This window comes from Spermophilus citellus (assembly GCF_964194105.1).
Source record: "Spermophilus citellus genome assembly, chromosome: 5".
In the NCBI taxonomy this organism is placed as follows: domain Eukaryota; kingdom Metazoa; phylum Chordata; class Mammalia; order Rodentia; family Sciuridae; genus Spermophilus; species Spermophilus citellus.
Window position 1 is genome coordinate 86347419 of NC_138186.1, and position 17559 is coordinate 86364977.

At 33.6% G+C, this 17559-nt stretch overlaps 1 protein-coding gene across 10 annotated transcripts in view; it reads left to right on the top strand.

The window, feature by feature from the left end:
• The window catches only part of MYO6 (myosin VI), a 156508-nt gene that overhangs the window by 54394 nt on the left and 84555 nt on the right, over nucleotides 1–17559 (top strand). For all 10 annotated transcript variants that reach the window (XR_014021960.1, XR_014021961.1, XM_081294320.1 and 7 more), the window contains 3 exons: nucleotides 3031–3100; nucleotides 8240–8313; nucleotides 15364–15493. Coding sequence is in view for 8 of the 10 variants with exons in the window: in XM_081294320.1 (XP_081150446.1) it covers nucleotides 3031–3100; nucleotides 8240–8313; nucleotides 15364–15493 (274 nt within the window). In the remaining 2 variants the exon portion in view is untranslated. The remainder of the gene's footprint in view (nucleotides 1–3030; nucleotides 3101–8239; nucleotides 8314–15363; nucleotides 15494–17559) is intronic.

Sequence of the window (17559 nt, forward strand, 5' to 3'; positions counted from 1 at the left end):
TTACATCTGCAGGTGTCAAAATAATTCAGTTCAAAGTACAGTAGAAACTTTATTTATGGGCACATGCTTTTTTATATTTTAAATATTTTAATGTGCTTTAAACTGTGCATTATTAGTATTAATGAGATACATATGTAGAACCAATAAAGACATGGTTTAAATTATTAAGACATGTAAATTTTAGAGATATGTAGATAATTCTATAAACTAAAGTTTTTTTTCCACATAATTTTTTTTAGCATTAACAAATTCTTAGAGATTACTTTTAGTCTTCATTTTCCCCTTGTGTAATTAAGGTCTTAGTAAATCATTAAGTGGAATACAAATGCTTTAAGATATCTATAGGAGAAGTAATCTTTTACTTACATAAATGTTATTAGAAATTAATTGCATGAAGCAATGAACCAGTCCAGTCTACTGTGTGCTAGTGCAGTGGAGGCATAGAGGAGGGAGAGGGTCAGCTCTCATGGGGAACACAGTTTGGATAATAGCAATGGTTTTCAAGTTTTTCATTTGTGACTCATAGTAAGAAATAGATTTTACATTGCATTAGGTATGTATATTGTGTGTGTTTGAATTTATAAGAAATAGATCTTAATATGTTAACGGGTATGTGTAGTATGTGTGTTTTTGTGTGAATGTTTTCATTAAAAAAAAAGTGTTAATCAAATGAAACCTCCTTGGCACATGCTATGCATTTTTCTGCTAAAAATGGTATCCTAACACCTTAAATTGAATTCATGTTCCATATTTACAGCAGACTGGCCTTCAAGCCAAAGTCCTAAATATTTTCTTTTCCCTGTCCTCTTTATTGGTCTTATATTTTGTCAACAGCAGTTTTCTCTCCGTACTCTTGCCTTACTCTTGTGTGTGTGTTTCTCCTTCTCTTCTGCCCTTTCCTTCTGCAGGTGTTTATCAAGTCCTCACAACAAACCAGGTGGTATTGGGTGCTTTATTTCATTACTCATGGTTTTCTTTTTGCCTGAAATGCCACTCTTTATAACTACATGCTTAGCAAATGCTTATTTGTTTTTCAGGACTCTAATTGAGGTCAGCTTCTCCATAAAAACTTTCCACATATATGCAATCTTTCCCTCCCATGAAATAGAATTAACTATTGATTGCTTTTTTCCTTTGAGGATTGGTATAACTTTTTAGTGCTCCTGTAATTTTGATTAAAAAGAATAGTTTCCATTGGTCTCCCCCTCTCCACTCTGTATTGTCAAGTACAGGAGTTATTTTATTCTTCTCTTCTGTCATTGGAGCTTGATGCACCGGATTGCTGTGTGGTTGGTGTTTAATGCTGAATGATCAATGTGTACTTGTTACATAATCTTTTACTAGGAAAAGAAAACCTCCTCCTTTTAAGAGAAAGCAATTAAATTGATAGAGAAAAAATTTTTTTTTTTCCTCACAGAAGAGAAGAAAATTGGGGGCTGGTTGATAATTTGGAGGATGAAGAAGGAGGGAGAAAAACCACCTTTCAGGACTCATTTTACCTGCCCTTAATGTTCTTGTAACTATGTTTCCCCACTCCCCTCAGGTTTCCATGCCCCCTCTTGTAACTTCCTGGAATCTTTTTTATTTGGCATAACTACTGCCAGGATAGAACTTAACCCTGGAGTATGGAGAGTTCTTGCCCTTGTTGCCATGGCTGTAACAAGTGAGCCCTTAGTTCTGTGACACCAGCAGTTATTTCTGAATGTGTTTTTCTATAGAATTGGCTATATATTAGAGTTGTTTTTTTATTGCCATTCTTATACTTAATTCACATTATATATTATTTAATTCACATTGTAGAATAATTATGTCATTCTTCCAAAATTTTCCACATTTATAGCATTGAGAATATGTGTACTAGTTTTTAAATAATTAACTTCTAGAATTTTTAGAGCATATAACAATTTTCTGAGTTAGACATGACTTTGAATTGAAATAGTCCTTGAAGCTTGGATTTTACTCCATAAACTACAGTGATACCCTTGTCTAGTACAATATACACAAGCACACATACAGATCTACAAATATGATGATTATTTTTTGGTGCTTGGGATCGAATTCTACCTTGAAGTACACTATTACTAAAATATTATTTGACCTTAAAATACATACTCTATTACTAAAATATTATTTTAAAATAATTGTACCATTTTCCTTTAAAGTTTTATTTGATGTGGTTGGAAACTTCAACCCCAAGAATAATTGTAGTTGTTCAGAGACATAAATTTATAAATAACTGTTAGAATATCCTGGTTTAAAATTTAATTCATGGGCTGGGGTTGTGGCTCAGTGATAGAGTACTTGCCTTGCATGTGTGAAGTACTGGGTTCGACCCTCAGCACCACATAAAAATAAATAAATAAATATATTTAAAACAATTCTCTTTAGATGTAATTTGAGATCATTTGTTCTCTCTTACAAGATGTTATCTTAATTATGCTGTGTCTACCATAGCATTTAAGTGATAAATAAATGCAGGTTTATTTATGGATATTTGTAATTTTATGGTCTAAATATTTTTGGGGACTATTTATGTTTCTGATGTATTTTTATATAGGACTCTGTGTCAAATATGTTTTACTCAAATAATATTAATTAAATAATAGTTTATTTTGTCACATCTTATTGAATGTTACCTTTTCCTTTTTAAAACATTAAAATTCCTACATATTCCTACATAAGAATTGTAAGTTTAAACATAAATTTTTTTATTTTTGAAGATGTTAAATAGCATGTCTGTTACATTTAATGTTAATGTACTTGTTGTTTTGTCCCACTCTGAGTGTAAGAGCTTGTGATGCTTACTTACTGGTTTCCATTATTGGTTCTCATCCCATAGTAATAATGAATAATATTTTTAAGCAGTCATTATCCTATTTTGGGGTTAATGCCTTGTTAAATAGTAGCTGCATTATATTTTAATAAAGAACATATTGTTTGCCATTACAATATATGCAACCAGTTAAACTCCTTTACTTTTCTTACTATGAATCAGCCTCAAGTTTAATGAGCTTTTGTTTTGCTTGTTAGACATTTTTGGCTCTCATAAACCAAGTGTTCCCTGCAGAAGAGGACAGTAAAAAAGATGTGGAAGATAATTGTAAGTATGAAGTTAAAAATTAATGTTAACACAGAAACAGAAAGTATTCTTCCATGAAATAAATGAGTGGTTATGTTACTAGTAAACTACTGGTTTAGGAAAAAAAATGTAGCTTTTTCATTTGAAGGTTCATCTGAATAGAGGAGCTCTGAAGTCCTAAATTCATTGTTGCTGCAGATGAACACTTGGTGAAAGAGTCTCTTGAGTGTCTTTTTAGTGTTATTTCAGTTGTGCAAATGTAAGGAATGGTAATAATTTACTCTGAAGCTGGAACTAAAGGTGTTTTGTTAAATCTTAAAAGTCATTGAAATTTATCTAGAGTCAGGTGATCTTTATAGTGGTTTAGTAATTTGGAAGTTGAGTCAGTGGGAATCATTAATATCACTCCTTGAAGCAAAGCAACATTAAAAAATATATAATAACTACTTACAGAAAAATTTACTTCAGAAAATTATATTAAAACAAAAATTAATTTAACTTATAAATACTTGAACATGTTTGGTGATGACCTTTATCCAGTGATAAATACTTCAACAAGATGACCTTTATTCTTACATTTTCAACATTAAGAAGTAATCATATTTTAATTTTTTGAGAAAGGGTATATGTTAGCTTTCTTTTTAACAAAATACCTGAGCAATCAACTTAAGAGAAAAGATTTATTTTGGTTAACAGTTTTGGAGGTTTCAGTTCATGGTTGGCCTCATTGCTTTTGGGCCTTTGGTGAGGAGGCACATCATGATTGGAGCATGTGGTGGAAGAATTTGCTCACCTCATAACAGCCAGGAAGCAAAGAGACCAAGGAAGGGCCTGTTGCCTGCTTTGAGGGCGCATCTCCAGTGACCTAAGACCTTCCACTAGGCCCCACTTCTTAAAGTTTTACCATCTTCTGGTAATACCAAGCAGAGCACTAAGCCATTAATATAAAAGTCTTTGGGGGACATTCCATAAGCAAACTGCATCAGTGCGGACAGTACTTAGGGATCATATTCACTTATCATGGGTTTCCTTAATGTTACCTGACATTAAAAACTCTATTTTAAGAAAAAATGATAAATGAATAGACTTGTTCTTACTGATGGTCATTGTAGTTCACTATTGAGTGAGAACTGTAAATAGAGGTAGTACCCCATATATAAATAGTGCTAGCCTTGGATAGTGGTAGTATTAGAAGAACCTTGGGCAATGGGGTCAGGCAGGGCTGAATTCTGATTCTGACTATGCAGTCATGAAGCTTATGTGCCCATGGCAACTCACTCTTTTTGAGATTCTCATCTATAAAATGGGAGTGATAATTATATGTTGCTTGTTTAGAGATTACATACTTTAAATGCTTGCCATAGTATCTAGTATCTGACCTCTGACAGACTCATTAAATGATAACTGTTATTAGGTACAAAGGTCAAGGAAAAAATGTGCAGTTCCTTTCCTTTCCAAAGTTTCTGGAGAGTATATCTCATGAGATATGCATTTTTGAACAATAAAGTGAAAGTGAAAGCAGGAATACCTACCATATCTAAAATAAGAGAAAATTTATATCTGTTAAAATTTGTTAGGGTATGTAGAACTAGGAATTAATCCTTTTCATATATTATTTTTTTTTCATTTAAATCAATGAATTTGAATATTTTATTTTTTAATTTGTCCTAATTAGTTACACATGTTAGTACCATGTATTTTGACACATCATACATAAATGGAGTAAAATTTTTCATTCATCTGATTCTGCATGATGTAGAGTTACACAGATCATATATCATATCATATGAATTTGAATATTTTAATTCTTTTTCCTTCTTTCTTTCAATACTAGGGATTGAGCTCAGTAACACTGTACTACTGAGCTACATCCCTAGTCCTTTAAAAAATAATTTTACAAATTTGTTTTAATTAGTTTTTCATGACAGTAGAATGCACTTTGATACATTATATATAATGGAGTATAATTTCTCATTCTTCTGGTTATAAATGATGTACCCCAGTCCTTTTTTAATTTTTATTTTGAGGCAGTCTTTTTTATGTTACACACAAAACAGTCATATTTTAATAAAGTGAATGAAAATAAGAGAGGAAGCACACATTTTCAGATAGACAATGGTGAGACAGAGTCTTGTTACTGAAGCTAGCCTTAGATTTGTGATCCTCCTGCCACAGCCTTCTGAGTATCTGTGATTATAGCTGTGCACCATTGTGCCCAGCTTTAAAATCCATTTCTTAAAATATTCTTCCATTTTTTACTTCACCTTGATATACTTGACCTGCTTTTAAATTTCCCTGACCTTAGTATGGATTTGCTGCCTCTTGCCCCTGCACGATGTGGATGCTAAATGTTCTCATGGTACAGTAGCCTATTCAAAGTTCTTTTTCTGAAGCACTGTCATTAATGCAGCTTAGGTTGTTGAGTGTAGGTTTTCCAGCTGAAGTGCTTCCTCCACTTAGTTCTTTTATCGTGCCTTGACACCATACTGCTATCCTTTCCAAATGACATTGATATTTTCTTAGAGTCTCAAATGCATATATCAAAAATCCTTTCCTTTTTAATATATCATAGTGATAATGTAATTATAAATGTTGATGTCTATTCTGAACTGTGATAAGCATTTGATTAAAACAGAAGTATATATTGTCTTTTGATAGTGCCCCAACAGTTTAACAAAATTAATTATCTATTTTTAGCCCTAAGTTTTCTATGTAAAGAGTTTTATATGTAGGGATTAGTATATTTGTTTTGCATTTTTTATTTGATTTTTGGGCATTAATACCAGAATAGGAAAATAATTCAGGGATGTGAAGTCAGTAATCATAAAGAAAATAATAGCATATTTTCATGCTGATTTTAAGCTACTATTACTTACATGACATATAATATTCTTCATGAATGTGAACTGTCAGGTGTTGAGAATAATTAAGTATAGAGTATACATTTGGAAATAATCCCCAAAATTACTTTATTCAGTCTCTTTTTCAGTCATGGAATGACCCCTACAATAATATAAATCTAGAATTGGATTGACTTCAATTGTGTTGAAATTGTTTGTGACTTCCTATTTTTTTCTTTCAGTGAACTAGAGCTATATTGAATAAGCAGGATCTCAAATGCTCATAATTCTCTAGTCATATCTCTAAATTTAATAATGAAGTTGTAACTATTCTTCATTAGAAATTTTTGATATTATATACTTTGGAAGTTGAGTCAGTAGGGGTGTCTCCTCCCCACCCCTACCAAAATATTTATGAAGAAAGAAATTGTTTATACTTTTATCATATCTTATTTTTAATATTGGTTAAAATTTTAATATTCTTTTTAATATGGTTACATCTGTGATAATTAGGCATAAGAAGTGAATAGTTCACATACAAGATTTCATATAAATAACCAAACCAAGTAACTCAAAGGTTAACTCCTAAAAGAAAGTAAGAAGGAATCAGGTGGTTCAGGAAGCTATTTCTGGGACCCTTAAGAATATCTCTAGGTCACACCTTCAGGGAGGTGTAAAAAGTGGTAGGGACTTTGAATTTCTCACTCTGTCAAACTGAGAGTTGCAAATATTTTCCTCTCCATGTTTCATGAAAATGGAATAGCCTGACTAGTGTGATTTAAGAAGGTTCTTCTGTCCAAATTCTCACTGTCTTTGGTACCTATTGGGGATTTATTTGGTTTAACGAACAGATATCCCTGAGAAGAAAGATGGTGAGTATGGCAGGTGATAGAGAGGAGAGCTAGCAATCATTCATTCATACGTCAGTACAAGTTTATAGGATTAACTTTCCAGGGAAGGTACACTATAGGATTAGAAATTTTTACTTAGAGTAAGCAGATGATATCCTATGACCAGGTTATTTCAGAGAAAAATGAGAGATGGTGGTTCAGTGGAGAACTTTGAATGAAGAAACATGAAACGTGTAAGCTAGACTTCTGGAAGATGAAAGTGGAAGAGGAGTTGAAAGAAAGAAAGATGACCAAGTAACCATACCAGATATATATATACCTTTGCAGTCTAACCCTCTCCAAATCCTTCAATTTGAAGGAAAGCTGCTATTCCATTCTAAGGAAACTCCTCAGGAAAAAAGGATATCCTAATTTTATCCTGATTAGCTTCATATTCTGGGTTATGACTTACATAATTTCTCTAGGACTTATATTTCATCATGCCAGTTATAAGGACTGACAGAATGATCTGATGAGCCCTTACCAGTCTAAAAGTTCATCTTTTATATTTTATCTGTGAGATTCTGAGCATCAGAATGGATTAGTGTCTCATGTTGTTGTGTCAAAAAGTGCATTAAAATCAGGGCTCTTTAGAGGGTGATTGTTTTCTCTTGAATTTTACTTGGCTTTTTAATCAGCCTTCATCACTGTGTACATTCATTGCTACTTAGTAGAGGTACTCCCTTAGTTTGAAATTCATCATTTAAAAATATCATGTAGCCGGCCTGGTGGTGCATACTGTAATTCCAGTGGCTTGGGGGGCTGAGGCAAGAGGATCATGAGTTCAAAGCCAGCCTCAGCAACTTAGTGAAGGCACTTAGCAACTCAGTGAGACCTTGTCTCTAATAAAATATAAAAAGGGTTAGGAATGTGGCTCAGGAGTTAAGCACCACTGGGTTCAATCCCTGGTCCATAAATAAATAAATAAACAAACAAACAAATTATCATGTAACACATATGTAAAGTAAATTTACTTTAAATCAGCCTCTGAGTTTTAAAAAGATGGAGTTAGGGCTGGGGATATAGCTCAGTCGGTAGAGTGCTTGCCTCACATGCACAAGGCCCTGGGTTCAATCACCAGCACCACACACACACACCAAAAAAAAAAAAAAAAAAAAAAAGATGAAATAAAATCTAACATAGTAATTAAATTTTAACTTGGGTCAGTCAGTGATTCTGATTAAGATAATATTATTTTCATTGATTTTTTAAAAAAAATTTATATATGACAGCCAAATGCATTACAATTCATATTATACATATAGAGCACAATTTTTTATATCTCTGGTTGTATACAAGTATGTTTACACCAATTCATGTCTTCATACATGTACTTTGGATAATAATGTCCATCACATTCCACCAAAGATAATATTATTTTTACTTGTTTTTCTTCAACTGTCTAATGATTTACAAATTTTATTTCCTAGGTTCACTAATGTATTTAAATGAAGCTACACTTCTCCATAATATCAAAGTTCGATATAGTAAAGACAGAATTTATGTAAGTATTTTACCTATGTTTTAAGTTTTTGTGGAGATAATTATTTTACAAGTTGCTATTTGATTTCGCTAGGCTTGAAATTTTCTAACATAAAAGCATGCTTGATCTGAGCCAATCGAATAGAACATGAGCTCCACGAAGACAAGATGCTTCCTAACTTACTGCTCTTCTTCCTAACTTACTGCTTAGAAAAGGCCTGGTACATAGTGGACACTTGCTAAATATTTGTGGAGTGAAATAATGAATACAGAGCATCATTTAATATCTTTCAGACTTAAAAGTGCCTAATTTGAGTATTTAAAAAACATGAATTGTATTTTGTTGGATTTTTTGTTAGTAAAGATAGTATCAAAAAGTAACAAACAGGGTTGGGGGTGTGTAGCTCTGTGACAGAGCACTTGCCTCCCTTGTGTGAGGCCCTGGGTTTAATCCCTAGTACCACAAGAAAAAAAAAAAGGTAATGCTTTTAATGATTAAAAAAAATAATAATAGTTCAAGAGTTTACACCAAATCTTTCAGTTGGATGCTTAACTCCTATGTTTTAATTATAATTATTCTTTGAGCATGTGTGGGATTTTATTGTAATATAACCTATTCATAGATTTTTTGTTGGCTAGAGATAAATTACCCCATTGTAGTTCTCCTGTTATAAGAATGGGGCTCTTCATTATTTTTGAACGAAGAAAACACATGGCTTCCTTGACACTTACTAGATCAAATGACAGTCTTAATCTTTTATATCACTATCAATTTGTCTAATTGTACTTACTTAATTCTGACTAAATTACATATAGTCTTTGCCATCTGTCCAAGTAGTGACAGCTGGGTAATAGAATCAATCTAGTCTATTTCAAAAGAGTTTATTTGCCATCTTCCAGTTATATGTAATATTAAAGTCTTTACTTTCTTGATATTTTTCAAAATTGACTAAAGAGTATATTTATGTTTAAATATGGGTATTCTTTTAAAAAATATTTTTAGTTGTATATGGGCACAATACCTTTGTTTTTTTTTTAATGTGGTACTGGGGATTGAACCCAGTGCTTCATGCATGCTAGGTAAGCCCTCTATCACTGTGCTACAACCCCAGCCCTAAATATGGGTATTCTTGAGTGGAAATATATTTAGAGGCAAAATTTACTCATCAGTAGCCTCATGATGAGTGGAATCTAAATGCTGTTTTAGATAATACAGTATTTTGAAATTTGTTAAAGCAAATTTAACTTGTGATAGCATCAGTGAAAGTTAATTTGGATATAACAAATTATCATGTTTCAAAGTAGAATTTTAGAACCAGTATTTTCAAGGTTAACTGAAGCCATGATTGCTGTTTTTTCCCAGCTGATTATGTCTTTTAGTTATAAAACCATTAAATATCTGTACTATATAAAATAGCTGTTATTACTATGATATATGTAAATGAAGGGGGCAATTACAATAAAATATATAAGTGAAGGAAGCAATTTGGAGTAGTAGTTTAAATTTGATATTTTATGTTTCATAATGATAAAAATAATTACTGTCCTATCTTAGATTTGAGTAAAATAACAGCTAACCCACACTTAACATGTTCATGGTTACTAAAATTTCTGATCCTTTCCTCTTTTCTCCCTTAGAAAGATTAATATCTGGAATTTCTTTTATTTTTTACATTATTCCAGGAAATATCTTTGAGAATGTATGGAGCATTTTAGATAAGTACTCTGAGAATCCAGCGTTTTCATAGCATTTCTTTTCCACAGCTAGAAGCAGAAAAGAGAAAAAAATGGCACATGTTTGTAATCCTAGCTATGCAGGAAACTGAGGCAAGGGGATCACAAGTTCTAGGCCATCCTGGACAATGTAGCATGACCCTGTCTCAAAAGAAAAATGTTGGGGATATAGCTCAATGGTAGAGTGCCCCTGAGTTCAACATTCAGCATTACACACACACACACACACACACACACACACACACACACACACAGAGAGAGAGAGAGAGAGAGAGAGAGAAAGAGAGAGAGAGAGAGAGAGAAATATGGCCATGCATGCCCTGGTTTTCTCAGTATTACTAAACTACAGCTATCTACCCAACTAGGAATATTATAAACCCTTTCGGTGCATTTTTTCTGATCTTTTAAAGCCACAGTTAAATTTAGAATTTAAAAACAAGCTTAAATTGCTCACTAAATGTTTATCTCATCAGTGTTCTAGGCAGTGGTTAACATATATTGTTTTACAGAGCTCTGGACCAAGAGGTCACCTCATAGCTAAATCACTATTTGCATTCCCTGATGGGGGTGGACCCAGAGCATATTAAAATCTTCAGTAGCAGGGTAAATCAAGTATGCTGTATAAGATGATAAATAACCAAAATTCTGCTGTAGGGACAGAATGAGGGGAGTAGATTTCATAAGCAGAGCCAACAGAAGCATCCTGATAGAGAAGGAGACTTAGAGACTCTGATTTCTGTCTGTGGTGACTTGGTGGTCATGCCATCCATGTACTGGGAGAGGATATGGGAGGAGAATATTTTTTCTGAGGGAGGTGGGAAGAGGTGATCATGACTTTGGATGGGCTGAGTTTGAGTTGCTTATGATTGATAAGATAAAAGTATTATCTTCATCTTGTAAAAGTTGTGTAAGGGGTTGAAGTTGTAGCTCAGTGGTAGAGTGCTTGCCTAGCATGTGTGAGGCCCTAGGTTTGATCCTCAGTACCACATAAAAATAAATAAAAATAAAGGAATTGTGTCTATCTACAACTACAAAAAAAGTTGTGTAAATACAATGGACACTACAGAAATACAGAAGATAATTAGAAATTGTTTTGAAAATTTGTACTCCAATAAAATAGAAAATATTGAAGGCATCGACAAATTTCTAGATGCATATGATATGCACACACTAAATCAGGATTATATACACAATTTAAACAGATAAATTTCAAGCAAGGAAATAGAGGACACCATCAGAAGCCTACGAATGAAGAAAAGCCCAGGACCAGATGGATACACAGCTTAGTTCTATAACACCTTTAAAGAAGAACTAACACCAATACTTCTCAAAGTATTTCATGATATAGAAAAAGAGGGAAAACTTCCAAACACATTCTATAGGCCAATATCACCCTGATTCCAAACCCAGACAAAGACATATCAAAGAAAGAAAACTTCAGACCACTATCTCTAATGAACATAGATGCAAAAATTCTCAATAAAATTCTGGCAAATCAAATACAAAAAACATCAAAAAGATAGTGCACCACAATCAAGTAGGGTTCATCCCAGGAATGGAAGGTTGGTTCAACATACAGAAATCAATAAATGTAATTCATCACAACAGTACAGTCAAAGATAAAAATCATATGATCATCTCAATAGAAGCAGAAAAAGCATTTGACAAAATACAATACCCCTTCATGTTCAAAATATTAGAAAAACTAGGATATCAGGAACATATCTCAACATTGTAAAAGCTATCTATTGCTAAGCCCAGGCCAACATCATTCTAAATGGAGAAATATTGAAAAGCATTCTCTCTAAAAAACTTGAAAAAGACAGGGATACCCTCTTTCACCACTTCTATTTAACATAGTTCTTGAAACTCTAGCCAGAGCAATTAGACGAAAGAAATTAAACGGAGATGGAACTCAAATTATCACTATTTGCTGACGATATGATTCTATACCTAGAAGACCCAAAAAATTCCACCAGAAATCTTCTAGAACTTATAAATGAATTCAGCAAAGTAGCAGGATATTAAATCAACACCCATAAGCCAAAGCCATTTTTATATATTAGTGACAAATCCTCAGAAAGAGAAACCAGGAAAACCACCCCATTTTTAAGTGCCTCAAAACAAACAAACAAACAAACAAACAAACAAAACTTGGGAATCAACTTAATGAAAGAGGTGAAAGACCTTTACAGTGAAAACTAGAGAATGCTAAAGAAAGAAATTAAAGAAGACTTTAGAAGATGGAAAGATCTACCTTGTTCTTGGATAGGCAGAATTAATATTGTCAAAATGACATACTACCAAAAGCACTATACAGATTCAATGCAATTCCAATCAAAATCCAAATGACATTCCTCATAGAAATAGAAAAAACAATCATGAAATTCATCTGGAAAATAAGAGATGCAATATAGTCAAAGCAATTCTTAGCAAGAAGAATGAAGCTGGTGGCATTATTATTCCAAACCTTAAATTATACTACAGAGCAATAGTTACAGAAACAGCCTGGTATTGGCACCAAAATCGACTAGTAGACCAATGGTACAGAGTAGAGGATGCAGAGACAAACCCCCATAATTACAGTTATCTCATATTAGACAAGGTGCCAAAAAAATACATTGGAGAAAAGATAACCTCTTTGACAAATGGTGCTGGGAAAACTGGAAGTCTATATGGAACAAAATGAAATTAAACCTCTATCTCTCACCAAGCACAAAACTCTACTCAAAGTGGATCAAGGACCTAGGAATTAAACCAGAAACTCTGTGTCTAATAGAAGAAAAAGTAGGCCCAAATCTCCAACATGTCAGATTAGGGCCCAACTTCCTTAATAGGACTCCTATAGCACAAGAATTAAAACCAAGAATCAATAAATGGGATGGATACGAACTAAAAGCTTCTTCTCAGTAAAAGAAACAATCAGTGAGGTGAATAGAGAGCCTATAGAATGGGAGCAAATCTTTACCACAAGCACAACAGATAGAATAATAATTTCTAGGATATATAAAGCACTCAAAAACCTTAACACCAAAAAAAAAAACCCAAAACAAAAACAAATAACCCAATCAATAAATGGGCCAAGAACTGATCAGACACTTCTCAGAAGGGGATATATAATCAATCAACAAATTATGAAAAAATGTTCAACATCTCTAGCAATTAGATGCAAATCAAAAGTACTCTAAGATTTCATCTCAGTCAGAATGGCAGCTATTAAGAATGCAGACAACAATAAATGTTGGCAAGGATGTTGGGGAAAAGGCACACTCATAGATTGCTGGTGGGACTGCAAAATGGTGCACCAAAATATGGAAAGCAGTATGGAGATTTCTTGGAAAACTGGGAATGGAACCACCATTTGACCCAGCTATCCCACTCCTTGGTCTATACCCAAAGGTCTTAAAAACAGCATACTACAGGGACACAGCCTCATGAACATTTATAGCAGTACATTCATTTACAATAGCTAAACTGTGGAACCGACCTAGATGCCCTTCAGTTGATGAATGGATAAAGAAATTGTGGTATATATACACAATGGAATATTACTCAGCAATGAAAGAGAATAAAATCATAGCATTTGCAGGTGAATGGATGAATTTGGAGACTATAATACTAAGTGAAGTAAGCCAATCCCCCAAAACCAAATGCTGAATGTTTTCTCTGATATAAGGAGGCCAATTCATAGTGGGGTTGGGAGGGGCAGCATGGGAATATTAGACAAACTGTAGATAGGGAAAAGGGGAGGGAGTAAGAGGGAGGGGGCAAGTGGGTAAAAAATGATGGTGGAATGAGGTGGACATTACTACCCCAAGTACATATATGAAGAAGACAGGAATGGTGTGAATATACTTTGTATATAAGCAGAGAGATGAAAAATTGTGCTCTGTGAATATAATGTGAATTGTAATGCATTCTGCCACCATATATAACAAATTAGAATAAAAAAATAAAAAAAGCTACTCTAAGATTTCATCTCACTCCAGTCAGAATGGCATCTATTAAGAATACAAACAACAATAAGTGTTGGTGAAGATATGGGGAAAAAGGCACACTTATTTATTGCTGGTGGGACTGCAAATTGGTGCAGCCAATCTGGAAAGCAGTGTGGAGATTCCTTGGAAAACTTGGAATGGAATCACCATTTGACCCAGCTATTCTGCTCCTTGGTCTATACCTTAAAGGACTTAAAAACAGCATACTACAAGGGGGCACAGCCACATCAATGTGTATAGGAGCACAATTCACAATAGCTAAATTGTGGAACCAACCCAGATGCCCTTCATTAGATAAATGGATAGGGAAACTTTGGTATATATACACAATGGAATATTACTCAGCATTAAAAGAGAATAAAATTATGGCATTTGCAGGTAAAGGGATGGAGTTGGAGAATGTAATGCTAAGTAAAGTAAGCCAATCCCCCAAAACCAAAGGCCGAATGTTTTCTTTGATATGAAGATGCTGATTCATAATGATGATGAGCAGGGGAGGAATGGAGGAACTTTAGATAGGGCAAAGGGGAGGGAGGGGAAAGGAAAGGACATAGGGATAAGAAAGATGGTGGAACAAGTTAGGCATCATTACCCTAATTACATGTATGTACTTTGTGTACAACCATGACCTGAAAAATTGTACTCTATATGTATAATATAAAATGAATTGCATTTTGCCATCATATATAACAAATCAGGGTAAATAAATAATTTAATAAAAAATGAAAATTAGAGAATTTGCAGAAACATAAAGTGTATGTTCTGTGAGCAGTAACACTAAATAAAAAGTATTGTGTAATTTATTTTGATTTTTGGCTGCAGCCACTTTTGAGAGAAGATCGTTGATTGTGGCTTTCTTTAGTAGGATGGAATAGAAGTTTAAAATTGTATGTGACCTTAGATATGACTTAATCCAACTTTTTCTATTTTATCAAAACTGTTGCACCCTTTTTTGCTACATACTTAATAACCACCTTAAAATAAATATCATCGATAATATAATTAGCATACATGGATTTAACAAAAATGAACATAACACCCTGACTGAATAACAAAGGCAAAATAGCAATAAAGTAATCTATAATAAAGCCATATATTTATATGTAAATAAAGTTACATGCAGTACATAAAATTATATCTCACAAAAAATAGTTTTGTAAGTGATGGATTCTCTAGAAATCAGGGAATATTTACTGTTAGAAATGCAAATATTAAAGTCCTGATTATATAGAGAATTGGAGGTATCTATTTGCTTTATATTTTTTTTCTCCTATGAGTCTTGTTCAGCTTTGAATGAAAAAGTTAACTGGAAAATTTTATTTTATACTTTTCTTATTTAGACATATGTCGCCAACATTCTGATTGCAGTGAACCCATACTTTGATATCCCTAAAATATATTCTTCAGATACAATAAAATCATATCAAGGAAAATCTCTTGGGACAATGCCACCCCATGTCTTTGCAATTGGTAAGTGCTTTGCTTGTATTTTAATTCCTGTCTTTTCTTATATCATACAAATTTATATAGTTTTTCTCTTGGATTAATAGAAGATACCATGAACTGAATATTTATTTTTTGAATATATATTTTGTTTTTTGGATGTGTCAGCCTGGTTAGGAGCAGGTATCCTGTATACAGGGTGGGGAAGAATACTTTTGCAGCCAACTCATGGAGCAGTCATACATCATCAACTTTGTTGGATGCCTGTGTCCTCTTAGGTGTTTCTGTCATAATAAAAGCAGTATTTTGATTCCTCAGTATGATCAGCTGTATCTTAAAAGTATCGAGCACGTGCCTAGCATGCATGAGGCACCACATAAAAAATAAATAAATTAAATAAAGATAATGTGTCCACCTACAACTAAAAAAAATTTTTTTTAAAGAAGTATCCTCCTTTGCAGCCTTGAGGCCCAGGCCTTCCTCTCTTACCCAGGTCATTGCCTGTGAGTGTGTTACTTGGGCCATGTTTGAGATGAAAGAGCAGGCTTCCTTCATGCAGTATTTTGCATCAGGGCTTTATAAAATTAAATAATTGAAAGTGGTACATACTGGGGAATCTGTGTACAAAAATAGTGCAATCTGTCTTGGCCTTTCTTAGCCTCTCTTCTTGAGGCTCTCTAGGTCTGAGGCATGGAGAAATGGAGTTATTTGGTCAGAGTTAGAAATTACTTTCTATCCTTTTCCCTGACAAGTCAGAGATGTTACCTCACTGCTTTGCTTCCACACATAACCAGCAGATGAATGCCATGTTTTGATGCTGGTTCTTAGTGCAGTTTCTCTTTGGGTTTTCCTATTATACTTGTGTTTTGGCCTAACCAGGCTTTACTTTGAGATTGATGGGTGGTTGATGTGTGTGCCCTGTATTACTAGGCAGAATAAATGCATCAGCCAAGTCCAGTGTATCAGCAAATTTACTTTTAGTCTAAGACAATTTGATGAACATTTGTATATTCTTTTATCAGCCTGCAAAATGGTGCACAACACTTAGATCCTGAATATGTGTGAGCTCATCACTGGAGAGAAGTTACAAAGTGTAGACAAACTATTTTATTTTTAGTCTTTTATTGCTTAAGATAAAGTATAATAAAGTATTTAAAATGATTTTATAAAAGTGGGTGGAACAGGTTGTTGATAAATTGAACAAAGGAATGGGTGTACTCTTGCATATTGCTTATTAGTCAGCTTTACATCAATATAACAAAGTGCCTGGAACAGGCTGCTTATGAAGAAGTTTATTTAGCTCACAGTTTTGAAGGTTCACAAATAGCATAGTTAGTGCAGTCTCTGTGGTGTAACTGCCCCTTGGCTGCATTATATCATGGCAGATAGCAATGGCAAGAGCAAGCAAGTGATTACATCTTGAACCAGAAGCAGAGAGTTGGGAGGGCCATGGCTTACTTTTTTATAACAACTCTCTTCTAAGTACTCAAAGGGTTTTAGGAGACCTACCTTCTGAGAGCATACCCCCAGCAAGCCAAGGAACCTCCCACCAGGCCTCACCTCCAAAAGATTCCACTACCTCCAACAATGCCACCCTGCAGTCCAAGTCTTCAATACAGTAATCCTTAGGGGATACCCAAACCTATTCCAACTATAGCATGTGGTTTACATTCTGTTCTTAGAGTCTAAGTCATTTATAAAGATTTCTTTATTGGTATGGGTAGCACATGTTTGAGGTGAGAAATTGTCTTACTGAGCCAAATTGGTCAGGAAGTATTTTAACTTGTTTTAATTTCAAACCAATTTAACATAATTAAATTCTGCTTAATCTGTGTAGTCTTTTAAAATTTAAGACATTTTATAGCTTAAATTGTTGGAATGTAAGGAAGATAGTTAAAAATTATAAACAATTGCAAGTCTTAAAATTTAAAGCAGTTTGCTTATCTTTGAAATGGCTGCAAATTCTATAAGATGTTTAAATTCTTAGGAGCATTACAGGGAATCTTATATATTTCTTTTGCAATTATGTGTTTTTTATTTCCGGCAAAAATTTTGGTTGCCATATTTCTTAATTAGAAGCTTCTTACTTCTGC